The 19,703-nt window shown below is 36.2% G+C and overlaps 1 protein-coding gene across 2 annotated transcripts in view; it reads left to right on the plus strand.

Moving 5' to 3' along the window:
- The window catches only part of BRINP3 (BMP/retinoic acid inducible neural specific 3), a 414,347-nt gene extending 404,427 nt beyond the window's left edge, over positions 1–9,920 (plus strand). For both annotated transcript variants that reach the window (XM_079900069.1, XM_079900068.1), the window contains exon 8: positions 8,485–9,920. In XM_079900069.1, the coding sequence (XP_079756195.1) occupies positions 8,485–9,601 (1,117 nt within the window). In that variant the 3' untranslated portion in view covers positions 9,602–9,920. The remainder of the gene's footprint in view (positions 1–8,484) is intronic.
- Positions 9,921–19,703: the final 9,783 nt, after the last annotated feature.

Below are 19,703 nucleotides of genomic sequence, written 5' to 3' on the forward strand. Positions count from 1 at the left end.
AAAGATTAGCTTGGAGGTACACAAATGTAATAAAATGACAAAAAGAGAAGGTACAGGACCTCCAGAAACTAAGTTTTACTTTAGTTGAGACAGGAAGGGATGAGTTAATATCCATCATTGTAGATAACAATCATGGTTGTATTAGGAGAGAAGAAAATGAGTTCAGAGACATTCAATTTGGAGAGATGCTTATCACACAAATGCAGGCATAACATAGACAGTTCATACCATAATTGTGTTCATGGTTATATGACTAGAGGGACATTGAATTTGGACAAATTATGTTTTCTTTATTTAATTGAAATATATACTTTAGATATAAATAGGATCACTTTTAGAAACATATTAAAATTTGATTAAATTACTTAAATGATAGTTTAATTTGTTTTCAAGTTTTCAGTGCCCAACAAGAACATTTTATTGTTTTTTTCTAAATTGATGAGAAGTTGGTCATGAAATGTACTTTAAAGAAAAACAGAAATTATGTAAATAAGACAGTTTTTGAAAATGTTTATCACTCACTGGATATCAAGAAAATCATATGAAATACTAAAAATAATAAATACAACCAAGGAATTAACAATTTAGCCTTGAAGTTGCTTCTTTAGTTTCTCTTTTTTGTTCATTAATTTATTCATTCATGTCAAATTTATATTTAGCTTGAAATATTAGGGTCAGAGATGAACAGATCTGTGAAAGATAAAATAAAATGGTCTTTTCATAAATTTTATTTTAACGTATTCTATTTATATTGTTTAGATTTTCATATTTGGATTCATCATAACATATTTTAAGACTAATAGTTTCAAAAGGTTGTAATAGGAAAACTTAAGCATAAACACTGTAAACTGATTTAGGTATGTTATGATAATAAAATGATGAAGTAAACAAATATATCTTTTCCCTCACAGCATGTATAATGTAATGAGGGATACAGATGATTGGGTAATAATGACTTGGTATAATGAATATTATGGTGGGTGAAAATCAGGATGTTATAAAAGCACATAGGAGAGACCTGAGTTACTCACATTTGCAGAGTAATTGCATTTGTGTCAGTATTCCTCAATTACAATACTTAATAGACTGAACTTGCACATAATAAATACTTTTCAAGTCTTTTTAACTTAACATCTAATGTGATTTAGTGGGCAAAATATTTTGATTTTTGGTAATCTTTGGAGGAAAATTAGACGTGGACTCTATTTTTTTTTTGATGATATATTCCCTTTATGTCCAGTAAAGTAATTGTGTTCTTCGTGTGCCTCACATTTCATACCCTGAATGTTGACTTTTTCTTTTCATATTTTATGTTATAAGTAGAAGGAAGACATATCTATTGATTTTTCTTGAACTATAGCATTAAATGCAGCACAGATGTGGACAAAATGTTTCAGTAGCTCTCTAAGAAGTAAGCAGATTTTTCTGTGTACACCATTCAACCAAATGAATTACAGATTAGTTGGACCGAAGCTTTTTGCTTTGATATAGTTCCACTTACTACTTTTTTGCTCTTATCTTTTGTGCTTTTGGTGTCATACCCCCCAAATTGTTGGGAGTAATAAAGATCAGGATACACTTTCAGTTCTACCACTTACCAGCTATTTGACCTTCTATAAGTTCTAATTATCTAAGCTTTTTACAACTCATGTCCTTAAATATCGATTGGGATAACAAGGGTCCTTACTTCAAGGAGTGAGAATTGGGAGAATTAAATGAAATAATGCCTGTAAAAAGACTGTGCACATGAGAAAACCTTAATGAATGTTACCTTGGCTAATATTATCTTTAAAATACGACCTACATCTTCAACTGCTTCACTCACTTTTCCATTGTCTTCCTGCAAGCCAAAAGTTTTAGTAGATACTTGAACTCAAGTTTATAAAAATAAAATGTGTATGTATATATGCATCTATAGGTTTATAGATGTATATCTATATACACATGTGATACATATATATACATATGCTTCCTTGGGAGACTCATAACCAAGGGACCTTTGACAATGATATTCTTTTTCTTGGGATGTGATACAGTCTTGGTGGTGTTATCAATAACTAGGTCTATTTGATAAAAGTGAATTGCAGAGATAAAGAGTAAGATTATGCATGTAGTACACAAATGGTTGAAGATAAAATGAAAATTTCCATTTCCTGGAAGAAAATAGCATTTGTAATAAAGAAAGTACATATGATGCTATTTCTTTAAAAGATAACAATAGTAATAACAGTGATTATAAGAATAAGCATTTCCATTTATTTACCATTTATTCTGTGCACAGGCACTCTTTAAGGGCTTTTCCAGCAATTGTGCTTTAATTCTTACAACAACCTATATTTTATTCCCATTTTCCATATGAGTTAAGAAACAATATTCAAAGTTGATAGTTTAGCTCCCAAAAGTGGGTTGAAGCCAATATAGTGGGCTGTCACTCAAGTGCCTAATTTTATTTAATAATTAAAAGTTATTTTACCTTTGATGCTGTCCAGCATGGAAATATTTTTTTCCTAAAGTCATTTGTTAAGCATTTTTCCTCACTATTCAACACACATTATAAAAACAATAGACTTGCTTCTCTGAGTCTGTCTTCATTGTAATACTTAATAGATACATAACCAAGAAAGTCATTGAAACTCTGAGCCTCAGTATTTTTCAAATTTTAAAATGGGTTTAAGTTTTACAAGTTACTGTGAAGAATTAAAAATAACAAGTACAAAGTGGGTGGCCCTGATATGAGAGAAATTCACTAAATAGCTAATTATTATTACTGTAACACAGTAGAATTTATTAAAGTAGGCTTTAGTGTTTGGTTTATTCTTCTGTGTATGTGCATGCCAAAGATTTCTATTGCAGGGTTTGCAAATTTAGCATACACGGTGGCCACAAGGCCCCAAATGCATGTTAATTCAAAGCCATCTGCTGCTGCCCTCTTTACAGAAATTTTAACTTTTCCCTACCTTCTTCTGGACATATTCTTACAGCTTGAGAGCTAATTGATATTTAAAGAGCCCCTAATGTTGTTTTGGTTGTTAATTTTCATACATAGGAAACTTACAGCTTCTGTGTACAAAACATTTCTCCAGGACTGCTTATTTTGTTTTATTATAGCCCTGAAAAAAAAAAACATTTTATTAAAAGTACATCAGCTTTACGTGATATTTAAAATACTATTGGTATAATACAAGGAGAAAGATGGTTGTTAAATTTAATACAATCGACTTCTGGCTAAATCTCTTTACCACTCTTTACTGCACATAGAATAAATTTAAAACCTAAACAATACTCTGCCTGATCTGGCCACTACTTACTACACAGTCTAATATTGCACTGATATTCTCTTCACTCCAGCTGTACTGGCTCTCACTTAGTTCCTTAAAACAAAACCTTTCCTAACCTCAAGTCCTTTGCAAATATAGTTCTCTTAGTGCAATGCTCTTTGCTTTGCCAAGACTGGTTTTTTCTGTAGGACTGCATATTTTAAAAAGAGCTTCCTGAGCCCTACTCCTAGGAGTTCTTATAGTATGTCTGGGGTGGGGTCCAGGAATCTGTTTTGCCAATCCCATTTAACATTGTCGACTGAAAAAAATGCACAATCTGAGAGCTGTGAATTAAGTTTTATTGGGGGCAAAATGAGGACTATAGCCTGGGAGACAGCATATCAGATGGCTCTGAGAAATGGCTCTGAAGAGATAGGGGGGAAGGTCAGTGTTCTATATGATTTTAGTAAAGGGGGGGTACACACAGTCAAGCACACATTGTGGCAGACGCTGTTTGCTAGTCACGAGGAGCAGACGTCACCATGAAGGATTTTAGCATTTTTCTGGATATGAGGAGATACAAGAATTGGGCTCATAAATTCTTCTCCTGGCAGTACCTAACTATCTGAACGCCTTTTCTGCCAGTTTTTCCCAGAGCACAGAGTGCCTCATTCCCGATCTCCACCTTGAACTCCTTTCGGAGGGTGTTGAAGGACAGCAGCTGCAGTGGCTAGTGACTTAATCCTGGTAGAACCAGATGGCAAGTGCCATGTGGGATGGGATTTGTTACATCACCTCATCCTGACAACAGATCAACAGGTGAACTCAGGGTGAGCCATTGAGGTTCAGAAAGCTGTACACATTCCCCAGGGTCGTGCAGAATCAAAATCTGAACCAATGTTTCTTGGAATTCTAAAACTTTCACTCATAGTTAAAGAGGCTAAGTGACTTGTCCCAGGTCACCAGGTGAAGTCTGACCTAGAAATCCAGTGTTCATTCTCCCAGTCTAGTGCTCTTTTGACACTCACATAACATGTGTCCTGTAGAGAAGAGCAGATTTTAACTACATAGAGAATATTACAGATTAAACAGAGACAACTGAACTTAATGTACGTCTAATCTTCTCAACTTAGTTTGCTACCTGATTTTTCAAATAAAAACAGGCTATCGGCTTTTTAGCTAATTATATTTTTTCCAAAAGTTTAACTTAACTCTGGAAGGTATTTTTCTTTCTGTAACACTATCATCTTAAAGCTTTTTAGAAATTATTTTCACGTGCACACTTACTTCCTGATGGAAAAGGAGTTCCTGTATCCCTTGAATTGTTCCATATCATTGTCATTCTCAAGTCAATGGCTTTAATACTGTCTTCCCCTAGTTTCTTTCTTCTGTTCTTCTATAATCTGTGTAGTTCCTTCACTTTAATTTCTTTCTCTCTCCCTCCCTCCTTACTCCTTCTCTCCGTCCTTTTTCCTTCTTTTCCTATTTCCTTTGTTTAGTAAATATTAATTGAAGTGTTATTAAGTAGATGTCAGGGACAAGACCACATGTTTGATAAAAAGAAACCTACCTGCCTGCCAGGAGCTCATCTTTCAACACTGCATCCTCTGTCCTAGCCCTAGTAGATCCTAAATAGTTTATGTGAATAAAAGTTATATACGAGAATAGAAACTGTAGCATTACTTTGTTTTAATACTTAGGTATAAAAAGAAAGAGTTTAAAAAAATACTTGCTACCACCTAATTTTAATGTTGAAGACATTTCAAAAAAAATGTTTAGATTTAAAAAGAAAAACAGTTAAATTTTACTTTGTCAGGGGAAAAAAAAGTGATCTTTTGGGTAAGTGAATAATGCATGTACAGTCCTGAAATTTGCTCTGTTTTCTATTTTTGACCACTGCCTTCACCAAGACTTTACAAAGAGTAAAGACTAATTATCGAAATTTGTTCCTTTAAAAATCTATTCCCTACTTGTGAAATGCACTAAAACAGTCAAAAGGTAGGTAATGGGGGAAGGACAAGAAGCAGCAAGGAAGAAAATCCACGTGTTAGCTCTTCTGTCTCAGGGAACAGGAGCTTTGACAGCACACCAAGTTATCAATAGTCATACATGACAAACTGAAACCCATGAAGCTGGGACACATTCCTTCAGTAATGCATCTGTGGGGACGTGAAAAGGATTGGAAAAGACTGAAAGCTAGAAAAGCCATTGCTTTTCTAAAGTGTCCAAATGAGTCTTTCTGTGGTGCCCTAGTTTTGTGAGCTCTGCCTTCAGTCTTAGGTCTATTATTTCGTTTTTTGTTTGTCCTTACGATTTGGAAACATGATAAGAGCTTACAGTGAGAGATGAATTGACTCAGGGAATTTATGCTTTGGTTCCAAGGAAGAAAATACAATTTTCAATCCGATAGCATATATATTTTATATGCCTTATAGTAGATAGATGTAAATAGAACTACAGAAAGAGAGAAAGAGGAGAGAAAGGGAGAGAGAAGAGAAAGAAAGAAAGAAAAAGCAAGGAGGCAAGCAAGCAAGAAAGGAAGGAAGGAAGAAAAGGAAGGAAGAAAAAGAAAAATGGAAAGAAATGAGGGAGGAAGGAAGGAGAAGGAGAAAGAGAAGGAGAGAAAGAGAAAGAGGGCAAGAGGGAGAGAGATTAATTCATTGAGAGCATATTGATGAAATAAATATATCAGTAACTGCAGAAAGAACAAGTCAGCAATAATTTCTATATTCTGAGACTGAATACAGAAATAATGAATCAGGCTCTTTCCTCAACCAGAAAAAGGAAACTTTGCACATTTATTCTGCAGCAAGAAAACAAGGAACCAGAGGAGAGGAGGAGAGATACTCATATAGAGATGTATGGCTCACAAAGTGCCAATCATTCCTATTTCACAACCCCAGGCATCCTCCTGGGAGAGTTTTCCTGAGAACTTATTTTTAAAGTATCTTGAGAAAGTTAGAAATGAATTTTGTAGATGTAGTTTCCCAGTCAGTGTTTTTCAGTGTAAGAAATAATTAAGAGGAAAATGTTTCATGTTTTGGTTGGGTTTGATTTGGTTTTACCTTTTATTCTGGGTCTACAGAAAACAGTTCCATTTAGGGAATCTGGAAAAGAAACGTTTTTTAAAATATATGTTTACTAAGATTTTTTTATAGATTTAATTGTGTGCAAATGTCAAAGTGTATGTTGTGAAACCACAACTTGGGAGTTAGGTCTTTAAAAGTGTATTAAATATGCAGTTTAGGGCTTTAAATTTCACTTAAAAATATGCTTATTGAGAAAATGTTCCTTTAATTCATCTATGCCTTTGATCTAATATTCATTAAGTATGAGAGGCATTCTGCTAGGCATGGGATATAAAGCTATAAGCAAAGCATATATGATTCTGGCAAGCTGAATACTATATTTAATGGGATAAATGGAGTATAAACAACTAAGTACACAATATAACATTTTAAGTGGAAAAAGGCAAGCTGAATATTATATTTAATGGGATAAATGGAGTATAAACAAGTAAGTACACAATATAACATTTTAAGTGGAAAAAGGCACTACGAATAAAAATAAGTAAATGTTATGAGAGGGAATTAAGGAGTTATTTAATTTATTTGGAAAAACAGGGAGGAGCTTACTTTAAAAAAAAATGTTATATTGCAAAGGGGAAGGAGCAGAGACCAAAAATGAATGTACAAAAATGAATATCTAGCCCATATGTTGTTCTGAATGTGATAAAAAATTGTTTTTATTGATTATTTACACAGATTAATACCTGTATTTTACCAGCATATACAAATTCTTTAAAATGGCAGCAGTGTAATAAGTCTAAAGGATTGAGTACAATATATACAATTTGTAGAAAACCTCATATGTACTGAATAATGAACACTGGAAAGGCATAAGAATACCAAAAAGAGATGCAATTTTTAGTGTCTACTGTGACACATGCTCTATACAGTTGTCTAAAGACATGCATCCAGTCTGAGCCTATTTCTCACAAGAACTCAATATGGAAGACATCACTAACATAGGCCATTCAACTTTTCCATGATCATACAGCTAGTATGAGAAAGCAGCAAGATAAAAACAAAGAATTATCTGATTACACGGCCACTCGCTTTTCCTTCATTATTTTACTGAGATTTTAAACACACTAAAAGAGTTTGAATAATGTGGGAAAACAGGAAAAGTAAGATCTTAAATTTGCATCATGATTAGCCTGATTTCTGGATATAAATAATGTTAATGATCCAAATCAAACACATTCAACTAACACACTTAACCCTTATTAAGAGAACTTGTAGTTAGTTTTAATGAGATATTTTCAACAATTTTCTTGAGCAGACCATAAGGATAAAAATCAAACATGTTTTAATAATATTTTCCCTCTCAGTGGGTACTTGTTCTTTCAATGTTGATGAAACCCTAGGATTTAAATCCATTGATTGACAATTTAAAGTTTCTTGTTTTTCTCTCATTTTTATTTCACTCTCTATTTAGGTTTCCTGCAGCATTAGTGCTCTGTGAAACTAAGAGTGAATGAATGAACAATCGTCATTCATACACTCTAATTCTACTCTAGATATTTGATGATAAAACCATTTTTACTTCCCGTTGTTGGATATCATTTCAAAACTATAACCAAGGGCTTCCCTGGTGGCGCAGTGGTTGAGGGTCCGCCTGCCGATGCAGAGGACACGGGTTCGTGCCCCGGTCCGGGAAGATCCCACATGCCGCGGAGCGGCTGGGCCTGTGAGCCATGACCGCTGAGCCTGCGCGTCCGGAGCCTGTGCTCCGCAACAGGAGAGGCCACAACAGTGAGAGGCCCACGTTCCGCAAAAAAAAAAAAAAAAAAAAAACTGTAACCAACCCATTTATAGTCACAGCCAGCTTCCAAGTACACTAGTGAGATGCCATGCAATGTCTTCAGAAGGTATTTCATGTAGTTTTCCAGTTCAAATCAAGTGTATCCATCGTTAATGTTGTACAATGATGAATGAAAACATATATACATAATTTAAATATACATAATACTTAAATATATGAATATTATATGTGTATATATCTTTTCAGTTATGGTGGGTTTTTTTAATATCACAGTTAAATAACTGGGAAGGACCTAAGAACGTGATAGTGAAGCTTTCAAACCTAAGGTAACTTGATTGCAGGACACACAAACACAAACGCCTTTGCATTTATGCAGATTCCTTTTGTTTTCTATTCTTAGAACCTCAACCTACTGGCTCACTCGCATCCAGTCTTTTCTCTACTGCAATGAGAATGGGCTCCTGGGCAGCTTTTCAGAAGAGACGCACTCGTGCACGTGTCCCAATGACCAGGTGGTCTGCACGGCCTTCCTGCCCTGCACGGTGGGCGACGCGTCCGCCTGCCTCACCTGCGCCCCTGACAACCGCACCCGCTGCGGCACCTGCAACACGGGCTACATGCTCAGCCAGGGGCTCTGCAAGCCCGAGGTCGCTGAGTCCACCGATCATTACATCGGCTTCGAGACCGACCTGCAAGATCTCGAGATGAAGTACCTGTTGCAGAAAACGGACAGGCGACTAGAGGTCCATGCGATCTTCATCAGCAACGACATGCGCCTCAACAGCTGGTTCGACCCCTCCTGGCGGAAGCGGATGCTCCTCACTTTGAAGAGCAACAAGTACAAGTCGAGCCTGGTCCACATGATCCTGGGTCTCTCTTTACAGATTTGCTTAACTAAAAACAGCACCCTGGAGCCGGTGTTGGCCGTTTACGTCAATCCCTTCGGAGGCAGCCACTCTGAGAGCTGGTTTATGCCTGTGGATGAAAACAGCTTCCCCGACTGGGAGCGGACTAAGCTGGACCTCCCCCTGCAGTGTTACAACTGGTCGCTGACTCTGGGGAACAAGTGGAAGACATTTTTTGAGACAGTGCACATCTACCTGAGGAGTCGCATCAAGTCAAATGGCCCCAACGGCAACGAGAGCATTTACTACGAACCTCTGGAGTTCATCGACCCTTCCCGGAACCTGGGTTATATGAAAATCAATAACATTCAAGTGTTTGGCTACAGCATGCACTTTGACCCGGAAGCAATTCGGGACCTGATTCTGCAGCTGGACTACCCCTATACTCAGGGATCCCAGGACTCAGCACTTTTGCAACTTCTAGAGATAAGAGACCGTGTAAATAAACTCTCCCCACCCGGTCAGCGTCGTCTAGATCTCTTCTCTTGCTTGCTTCGTCATAGACTCAAGCTGTCTACTAGTGAGGTGGTGAGGATCCAATCTGCTCTGCAGGCGTTTAATGCCAAATTGCCAAACACAGTGGATTATGACACGACCAAATTATGTAGTTAACCATAAATGTCAAGCACAACCCCAAATCTTGAAGGAGTTTTTACAGTGCTTTTGTGGAACGGTTTATGTTTGGAAGAGTAAATTTAAATTGTCTTTTCAATATCTGTCTTATATCAGTCAATAACATTGGATGGCAATTTACACACATGAACTTGCTGACAATGAATATATTATACTGCAGTTTTGGTTTCTGAATGAAATAAATACTGACGCCAGTCTAGAAGACATTCTACTTTTTACAATAAATTTCATTTGTAATTTTATATGTTCCGTGGCAATGCTTTTGTGCATTACATCCTCTAGAGGGAACATAAAAAGATACCAATAAAATTTTGTAGCTGAACAGTTATTAAAAAGAAGTGCTGTGGGATTCCTTTTTTCCATGAAATGAGTTCTATTTTGATATAGCTTGTTAGAACCTGGGGAAAATTCCCCAAGATATTTTAATTGAAACACTTGAAGGTCCCTTTCAACAGACTGTAGGGGAAACTCAACTAGGTAGAATGCTTAGCGTTCAGTTGTATTTTTATGGTTAACAGCATAATGGCAGTGCTTTATTATCTATACTTGTAAACCATTCCTAGAGACACCATCATTATTAAAATAAACAGATAAACTTATTTCGCAGCTAAATATCAGAACATTTTGGCAAACATACAGAAAAGTCAGTGTGATTATAAGCACATCGTGGAGAAAGTAAACCCTTAATTTCCTTAGCAACTTGCTTTGTCATTCTCTTTCTACATTCTAACAACCAACACTCAGCATACTCTGCACAATCATTTTCATTTCAAGTGCTGAAAACCTAGTTATTCCAACACTGTACCAATGTCAATAAGATAACATTTCTAGAATTCACAAATTGTAATGTGTTGGTGTAAAATAAATGATCAAGTAACTAATTCAAGTGTAAATAGACATTTTCTTTCCTCTCAGAGAAACTAGTATTACTAAAGTATATTTTGAATAGCAAACTCTTTCAATACAAACCAGTTTTAGTCCAAATTTTTGGTTTGAAATTCCCATATTACCCAGTGTAATATCAGATAATATAATTCATACTTTTTTATCTGTGAATTTAAATTGCATTTTTGTTTAGATATATGGATGTATCTGTGAAGTGTGGTTATGATATTTATTACTCAGCTCTTGTTTAAATATTTCATAAACATTTCTTGTAATGTAAACAAATGCACCGTCCAGCCCAGCTTTCCTGTTGTGGTCATGAAGTCATTCCTCAAGGCACAGAGTAGGGAACCTATGACATGAATGAAAAGAGTAAGACTGATGATGAAAACATCACACCCACATTCTGTATTCTTAAGCTGTTTGTTTTATTTTATTTTAAAATTTATTTATTTATTTGTTTATTTTTGGCTGCTTTGGGTCTTCGTTGCTTTGTGCGGGCTTTCTCTAGCTGCAGTGAGCGGGGGCTACTCTTTGTTGCGGTGCGCGGGCTTCTCATTGCGGTGGCTTCTCTTGTTGCAGAGCATGGGCTCCAGGCGTGCTAGCTCAGTAGTTGTGGCTCACGGGCTCTAGAGCACAGGCTCAGTAGTTGTGGCTCACGGGCTTCAGTAGTTGTGGCGCACGGGTTTAACTGCTCCGAGGCATGTGGGAGCTTCCCAGATCAGGCTCGAACCCGCGTCCCCTGCACTGGCAGGCAGATTCTTAACCACTGTGCCACTAGGGAAGTCCCTTAAGCTGTTTGTTTTGGATTCCAAAGCATTTTAAGAGAAGTTAGTTCAGACAACAAATATTTATTCAATCTACCATATGTACAGCATAGTTCTTACACCCAGTATCTGGATAGCTGCTTTTCTTTCTTTATTCACCTGATTTTTTTTTTTTTTTTTTTACTTTTGCTATTATAGGTAATCCAGTTGAAAATATACACAATTATTTAACACCATCTTTCTGATATCATAATACATATTCTTTTCATTTAATTCTGACAGTACTAGGCTATAGATTATTATTCCCATGTTCTTGGTGGAAAAAAAACAAAGAAACAGAGGTCAGAGTGGTTTGTCAAATTCCCCAAGATCACAAAGCAAGTTAAAAGACCAGGATTCCAACACAAACTTTTCTGCAACGAATCTGTCTTCTTTTCACTGTGCCACTGAGTTTTAAATGAACCATCCTGTTTCTGTATTTAATCTCATTACATGCAAAGGTTTATGGCGAAACAAGAATCTCTTATGAAATTGAGGTCTAAATCATTATAAAACACATACCTTCACAGTACACTGGAGTAATTAAATAAACCAGAATGTATCATCCAAAATCAATCACCCACAAAATGACCAAGCTTATGAAATATAGATCATACATTTAAAAAGACATTTGCTGTAAAAGTCAAAATTGCCACTAAAACTTTTTCCAGAAGCATCTTGGAGGCCCAGATGTCCAGAACCACTGATCCCGGAAACCACCTGAGCAACATGTGTGGTCACCAGTGGCCTCCGAACAGCAATCATTCCCTGGAACTTAAGGAAAATGTCAGCAATGCTACTTCTTCTATTGCTCAGCTTGCTCTGCCCTGACTGACTTATGAGAGAGAAGCTCCTACAGCTACAGGTAAGGAAGTACATGACTACGGGTCTATCCTGAGCCTTCTTGTGCCTGGCGTGTGTTGGCACAAAAGTCCAACTGGATAGGATCAAATTATCTTCATTCTAACTGTCTTGGTAACAGTGTCAGTCAGTGAGTCCTTTGTATCTCTGAGTCTGCTTTTCCCCTAAAAGTGGAAAGTAATAAGAATGTCTTTCTCTGAATGCCGGGTGTAAGATAACATGAATACAATATAAATAAACCTACTAACCAAATTCTAAAGTCCCGTACAGATTTAAAGGGTAAGGGATCAACATCTTTTTGTATTTTTCTTTCTCATATGTTAACCAGTAGTGTCCAACAAGCAATAGACAATATAATCTAGTTTAATTCAGCATTTGTTTGCCAACATATGGGAAAAAATGCAGTCTGTGAACATTTCATTTTTCCTGAATTTGCCTATATGCAAACATTTTTGCTCGTTATTGCTTTAGGAATTTGAAGATTTTTAATAAAAATAACTTTACTCAAAATGTTATTTCGAGCAAACGTTGAAATATATATATGTAAAATCATATTTTAAAAGACAGGGTATTTGATTTCTTTTTTGATATTTCTAATGTAGGTCTCTAAATTAGGGGTTAATTGAACTTAATAAATTCAATGAAACTTGAAATTCTGAAAATTCACAATTTATTGAGTATATGATTTTCCAGGAACATCTCTTATTCCTCTAGCTATTTTGATGATTATCATAAGTTTGATTTGCCTTCCTGTCCCAGGAACCTCAAGTTGATTTTTAGCAAGTTAAATCAGTATTCAAATGATCATTGTCAGCTCAAAAAAAAAAAACCAAAATGCTGAAATAGCTGGTGGTCTTCTCTGATTTAAATAATGAAGAAAAGTAATTTCCCTCCCGCCTCCCTTTTTTTTGTGACTCTTATCACGATATGAATGTTAGGCAGGAAGTTAGCCATGAGCAACGAAAGGTGCCCCGTGGGCTGAACGTCCAGTAGCCGCCTAATCCCGCCAAGTTATATGCTAACCCCGCCCCAAACATGCCCCCATCAGTACTCCAAAATAGGGCACTGGAAAAATCCCCCACTGGCCGACTGAGGGACTTTCCCCACTCTGGCACATGCGCACACCTCACGCCATCATGTCCTTAGATAACCTTTGGCAGCCACTGGGCTCATTAAATGTTCATAAATATTCTATGAATACCTACATCCAATTATAACAGGCAGACTGAATTCTGGGAAGTACATGCGCAGCAGAGCCTCTTATATAACCGGCAGCTGTCAATTAAGACTGTCAATAAACGACCTCCTAGATTATGCAAAAACCTTGCTTAAAAACTCTACACCCCAGCCTTCCGGGGCCATTGCCTTCCTTGGCCTGGCCCACCTCTCTCTTGAGGTGTTCTCTCCTTATCTTCAGTAAACTCTCTTGCAACGGGTAAGACCTCAGATTCTTCTTTGCGTCCTTACCAAGAACCGAGGCCCACGCGAGGGGGTGTCTCCAGACCCTCTTCCTCTAACATGAAGAACTATTTTGGAAGGAACCAGGACCATGCCCCGCCCTCTAATCAGATATGTCCCCTTTTTGTAAATGAGTCTCCTTCTTTTGTTATGGAGGATATTTAAGATATCTTCAGGTTGAACAGACCTAGAAAATAAATAATTTGAAAGAATTTGAGAACAAAATAACACTATATATATTTGTGAAGTGGGAGTTACAGGATATAGGAATTCAACTGGAAGAAAAGTTGAAAGTTTTGGAACCCTAGTAGAAAATACAACTTTTAAATAACTAACTGGGCCTAAGATTTTTAAGAAGCTACATATAGGTCTCCCAAATCAATGTGACAATTGAAAAGAACATACCAAATAAGTCAACCTTAGAGAAACTAACATAACAACCTCATTCTGGTTTGGTGCCCAGATCATTTAACTGGAGTGATAAACCTTTAGGAAAAATGCATCTTCCCTCTGGCCATAAATAAGGTATTTATAATTTGAAAACTCAGAGTCACGGATGTTAAGCATGTGGTATTCTTTGGCAATAATAGTGCAATCATCTGAAATTTTAAAACCTGAGACTTTACATGTTGCCATGCCCGTTCACCGGACTACTTTTCTACAACGATCGATGTTCTACTTTCCTCCCCTCTCCATCTATGTCCTCAGAGTTATAGTTCTATCTCCAGGCTTTCCCAGAGATAGAAAGACAAATTATAATTCAATCACCTCCATAATATTCTAATATTTGGAAAATATGCCTTAGCTGAACATTTTTACAGGCATCTCCATTTCTTTTACATGAAGGCAACATTAGCCGTTTTAATGAACTATCAATGGCTGATGAATGAGACTATCCACGTCAGATCATTTGATATTGAGGTCATGCAGCCAAGTGTGGTAAATTAGTACATATAAATGAAATTCAAAGCAAAAATTCCACACTTGAAATTAATCTCATGTGCTGGCAATCAGACTAACCATTTAATGACTGAAGTACTGTTTTGTTCTATGATTCTACAGTACAACTATCACGTAATAACCATACTGCATAACACTTGATTAATTAAATGTCTCCGCAGTATGTACAATAAGTAAAGCACTGTTCAGAGGGTGTAGTGAATTCAAGGATTTCGAGGTAACATAGTGACATAACCACGAGTGTCTAACTTGTCTGTGCCTCCAGTCACCATTATTATGGGCATTAAGCAGTCCTGAAAGGGTTTTCAAAAGTGCAAGAATAAATAAATAGGAAAAAATGAGCCCATAAGAAGGATTTGTAGCAAAAAAACAGGCTACGACACTCTAAGTGCCAGCAGTAATACACTTTAAAATTAACTATATACTACAAAAAAACTGAAATCAATTTAATCATTTTACACAGAACTATTTAAAGAGGTATCTCCCACCTTGTTGATTTTGAAATGTAGCTTTTTTTGCTCTTTTACAGTAACGTGGGCAGGTCCTTTAAAATATATCCATTCCAATCATTACAATGAGAGAAAAAATAAGTAAAAATTTCTCTGTAGAGTGATTATACTCTACACTTATGTAGGTTATATACTTAGTATTTAAGAGATCCAGCATAATTAACATAAAAACTATTATAAAAATAACAATAATAAATGTTTTAAATGCTTCTAGATAAACCACCAATGATGAGTTTGTAATGGGAACAAAAAATGCCTCAGTTTTTATAGCAAAGAATAAGCCATTAAACTCTTATTTCTAATGTAGTTGGATATTTCTCTCACCATAAGTTGACAAAGTCTTTAATGAAGAAACTGTAATGTAAAAGACAGGGGCTTAACTAGAGAAATGTAAAAAATAAAATTATTGCAAAGAAAAAATACCAAACTAAACTGACGGTTTGGAAAATGCATATATGCTTTCAGAAATTAGATCAATAGTGTAAAAGATGTAAACTCTTATCTCAAAGTAATTTTTAAGTTTACTTCCAATTAAATAAGATCTTAACAGAATCTCATTATTATAAACATAACATAATAATTAAAAATATGTTTGGGGAAACAAATGGCTGTGAACAAACCAATCAATTTGAAAATGAGACTAGTTAGTGGGAACTTTCATCAACAGACATTAAAATGTATAAATGGTGGAAAAAATAAAATATCCAGAAACATAGTGTAATAGTTGTGAAAATGGCATTTATAACAAAATTCTCATTTTAAATGATTAAGGGGAAGATGGTTCATACAGGCTGGATCATTTGATTTTCTATTTGGAAAAGGATATTCAATAATTAAATTTATATCTTAAAGCAAAAGCAAAGAAGAAATTAAATTCTAGTCGCTTAGGGAGTTAACACTATCACCAAAAAATAATACAGTGACTAGCCAGAGAGATCCCTTGTGTTAAAAAATTATTCCCCAGGACAGAGCAGTTCAATAGAAAGATAATTCAAGCCACACATGCAAGCATGTATGTAATTTAAAATTTTCCTATAGCCATATTTTTTAAAAAGGAGAAATAAATTTGAACATATTTTAATTAAATCAGTGTATTGAAAATATTATCATTTCAAATGTAATCAGTAAGAAACATTGTTAATAAAGGAATATTTTATATTACTTTTTGGTACCAAGTTTTGGAAATCGGGTATATATTTTACATTTACACCCATCTCAGTTTGGACCAGCCACATTTCTAGGGGTCAAAATCACACGTTGCCAATGGATACCCTTTTGACAGTGCAGCCCCAAGGTGTGACACTTTCCTACTTTTTATTTTGCCTGAGAGCTTCACCTCTAAAGTGATGTTTTCTAGGTGAGAGACTATCCTGCCATCTTGATTCAACCTTGTTACCTGCACGTTGAAAGTTTTTCTTTATACATTTTCAAGGTCTGTCCTGATGTTCGTACACTGGTTAAAATCTGAACTAATTGCTTAGCAAGACTCCAATTGCTCCCCCTCTGCCATCACCAACCTCCCCACGCTTCCTCCATTATCCCAAGGTTGACAGCAGCCTCTGCTTTTCCACTTCTGCTTAACTTGGGGGCTCTGACAATTTCTCTTGCTTTCTTGCTAGCTCTGCTTAAAAGGATAGTTGAATAGTTATTTAATTGGTCAGTTTTAAGTGTTTACCAGGGAGCTTTTTTTTCTCATATTGCTGAGTGTGCTGTATTCATGGAAGCCCACAGTACATGTTCTTCACTATTGGTCTCCATACTTTTTCAGACTTCCACCCAGTCACCAGAGTGAACTCTTAAATTATAAACTTTTTAAAATGAAAATGTTAGACATCTCTCTACAGAATAGGGTTATAATTACCCTTTATTTGGCATGTAATTCCGTTCTTAATCCAGTCCTTGACTATTTCTTTGTCTTCCTCTTCAAAAGCATTTATTTCACACGGAACTATAAGCTACCTGTATAAGCGTGCTTTCAGTGCAAAGGTGACATGCTTTTTCAGGACTACAGACTTTTTCTTATGCAGCACTCTCCATTCAGCCTGTGACATTCTTCCATCCTCTAGCCCTTGATTGCCTTCTAAAAAGTAATAACAGTAATTCTCATTCATGAGTCAGATGAAAAATTCTCATATTTGAATTTATTCTTCATCTTCCCATTAGCAAAAGGAACCATTACCTTTTATACCCCAACTGCAACAAGGTAAAAATGCTAAAAAACATTTTTGATATTTTACTGAACTTAATTTTTTATATATCTAATGGATTGTACATTCCAGAAGGCAGAATACATACATATTCATATTCTTTTTTATAAACCTTTAATATGTGCAGTTAGTGACAAGCCTGAAATCAAAGTTTCCAGTACATAACACATTGTATAAGCCCAATAACTGATTGGTTCAGTGAATGAATAATGTGAAAGGTGGTTCTAAATTTAAAGATTCTTTAAAATAAAAAGCTCCTATTTGTAATTATTTGAACCTCATGCAGTCCTTTTTGGTTAGTATTTCCTGAGGGGCAAATAACTTCCAGTGTTGTTAATTTTGTACTGTTGTTGTGTTGGTGTATTTTTTTTTTTTTTTTTTTTTTTTGCGGTACGCGGGCCTCTCACTGCTGTGGCCCCTCCCGTTGCGGAGCACAGGCTCCGGACGCCAGTGGCCATGGCTCACGGTCCCAGCCACTCCGCGGCATGTGGGATCTTCCTGGACCGGGGCACGAACCCGTGTCCCCTGCATCAGCAGGCGGACTCTCAACCACTGTGCCACCAGGGAAGCCCGTGTTGGTGTATTTTTAAACTGTGTGTTACCTGCAATAAATTATATCAACTGAGAAAGAATATATAGTTGACATATAACATTAGGTTAGTTTCAGGTGTACTGCATAGTGATTGGACATTTGCATATATAATGAAATGATTACTTCCATAACCTCCCATACAAAGTTTTGTTTTGTTTGGTTTGGTTTGGCTGCATCGGGTCTTTTGTTGTGGCATGAGGGACCTTCATCGTGGCATGTGGGATCTTTCTGTTGCGGCGCATGGTCTCTTCGTTGCGGCACACGGGCTTCTCTCTAGTTGTGGCGTGAGCTCCAGGACGCATGGGCTCTGTAGTTTGTAGCATGCAGGCTCTCTAGTTGAGGTGCACTGGCTCAGTAGTTGTGGTACGTGGACATAGTTGCTCCGCAGCATATGGGATCTTAATTCCCTGACTGGGGATCGAACCCACTTCCCATGCATTGGAAGGCAGATTCTTTACCAGTGGACAACAGGGAAGTCCCCATACAATGTTATTGCAATATTATTGACCATTTTTCTTATGCTGTATATTACATCCCCATGGCTTATTTATTTTATAACTAGACGTTTGTACCTCTTAAACTGCTTTAGCTATTACACCTTCCCTACCCTCCTTCCTTCCAGCAACTACCCATTTTTTCTCTGTATCTATGAGTCTTTTAATTTTGTTTTGTTGGTTGGTTTTTTAGATTCCACATATAAGTGAGATCATATGGTATTTGTCTTTCTCTGTCTGACTTATTTCACTTAACATAATACCCTCTTTATATATATAAATTTATATATATATATGCACACACACACACACATATATCACATCTTCTCTTCTATATTCATTCATCTATCCATGAACACTTAGGTTCAGCCTTACATTTAGGTCTTTAATCCATTTTGAGCTTATTTTTGTGTATGGTGTTAGGGAGTGTTCCAATTTCATTCTTTTACATTTAGTTGTCCAGTTTTCCCAGCATCACTTATTGAAGACACTTTGTTTTCTCCACTGTATATTCTTGCCTCCTTTGTCATAGTTGAGGTGGCCATAGATGTGTGGGTTTATCTGAATTCCCCCTACTTGGAAATCCACGAGTGGGTGCCAGGACCCAGTCTGCTGTCCTGGGCACATGCAGGTAGCTGTTAATACTAGGAAATCCACTGTGCCCATTTCTTAAATTGAGTTTTGTTTTTTTTGTTTTTTTTATGTTGAGTTGTATGTTTCCTTTGTATACTTTTGGCAGTTTTGTTGGTTTTCTTTTTTGTTTTCTTTTTTAAATTATTTGTATATTTTGGATATTAAACCCTTTTAGAATATAGTTAACCCTCAAATGACGCAAGGTTTACAGACACTGACCCTCTGTGAAGTAAAGTATCTGTGTATAACTTTACAGTTGGCCCTCTGTATCCCTGGTTCCACATCCTCTGGTTCAACCAATGCCCGATTGTGTAGTACTGTAGTACAAATTTAGTGAAAAAAATCCATGTGGACCCATAGAGTTTAAACTCATGTTTTTCAAGGGTCAATGGTATATCATTTGCAGATATTTTCTCCCATTCATTAGTTTGCCTTTCTGTCTTGTTTATAGTTTCCTTCACTCTGTAAAAGCTTTTTAGTTTGATGTAGTCACATTTTTTTTCCCTTGGCAGAAGAGACATATCCAAAAAAAATATTGCTAAGACTGATGTCAAAGACTGTATTGCCTATGTCTTCTTCTAGAATTTTTATGGTTTCAGGCCTTATATTTAAGTCTTTAATCATTTCTGAGCTCTCTATTCTGTTTCATTGATCTATGAGTCTGATTTTGTGGGAA

The sequence above is a fragment of the Stenella coeruleoalba genome (assembly GCF_951394435.1).
Source record: "Stenella coeruleoalba genome assembly, chromosome: 1".
Classification (NCBI taxonomy): Eukaryota; Metazoa; Chordata; class Mammalia; order Artiodactyla; family Delphinidae; genus Stenella; species Stenella coeruleoalba.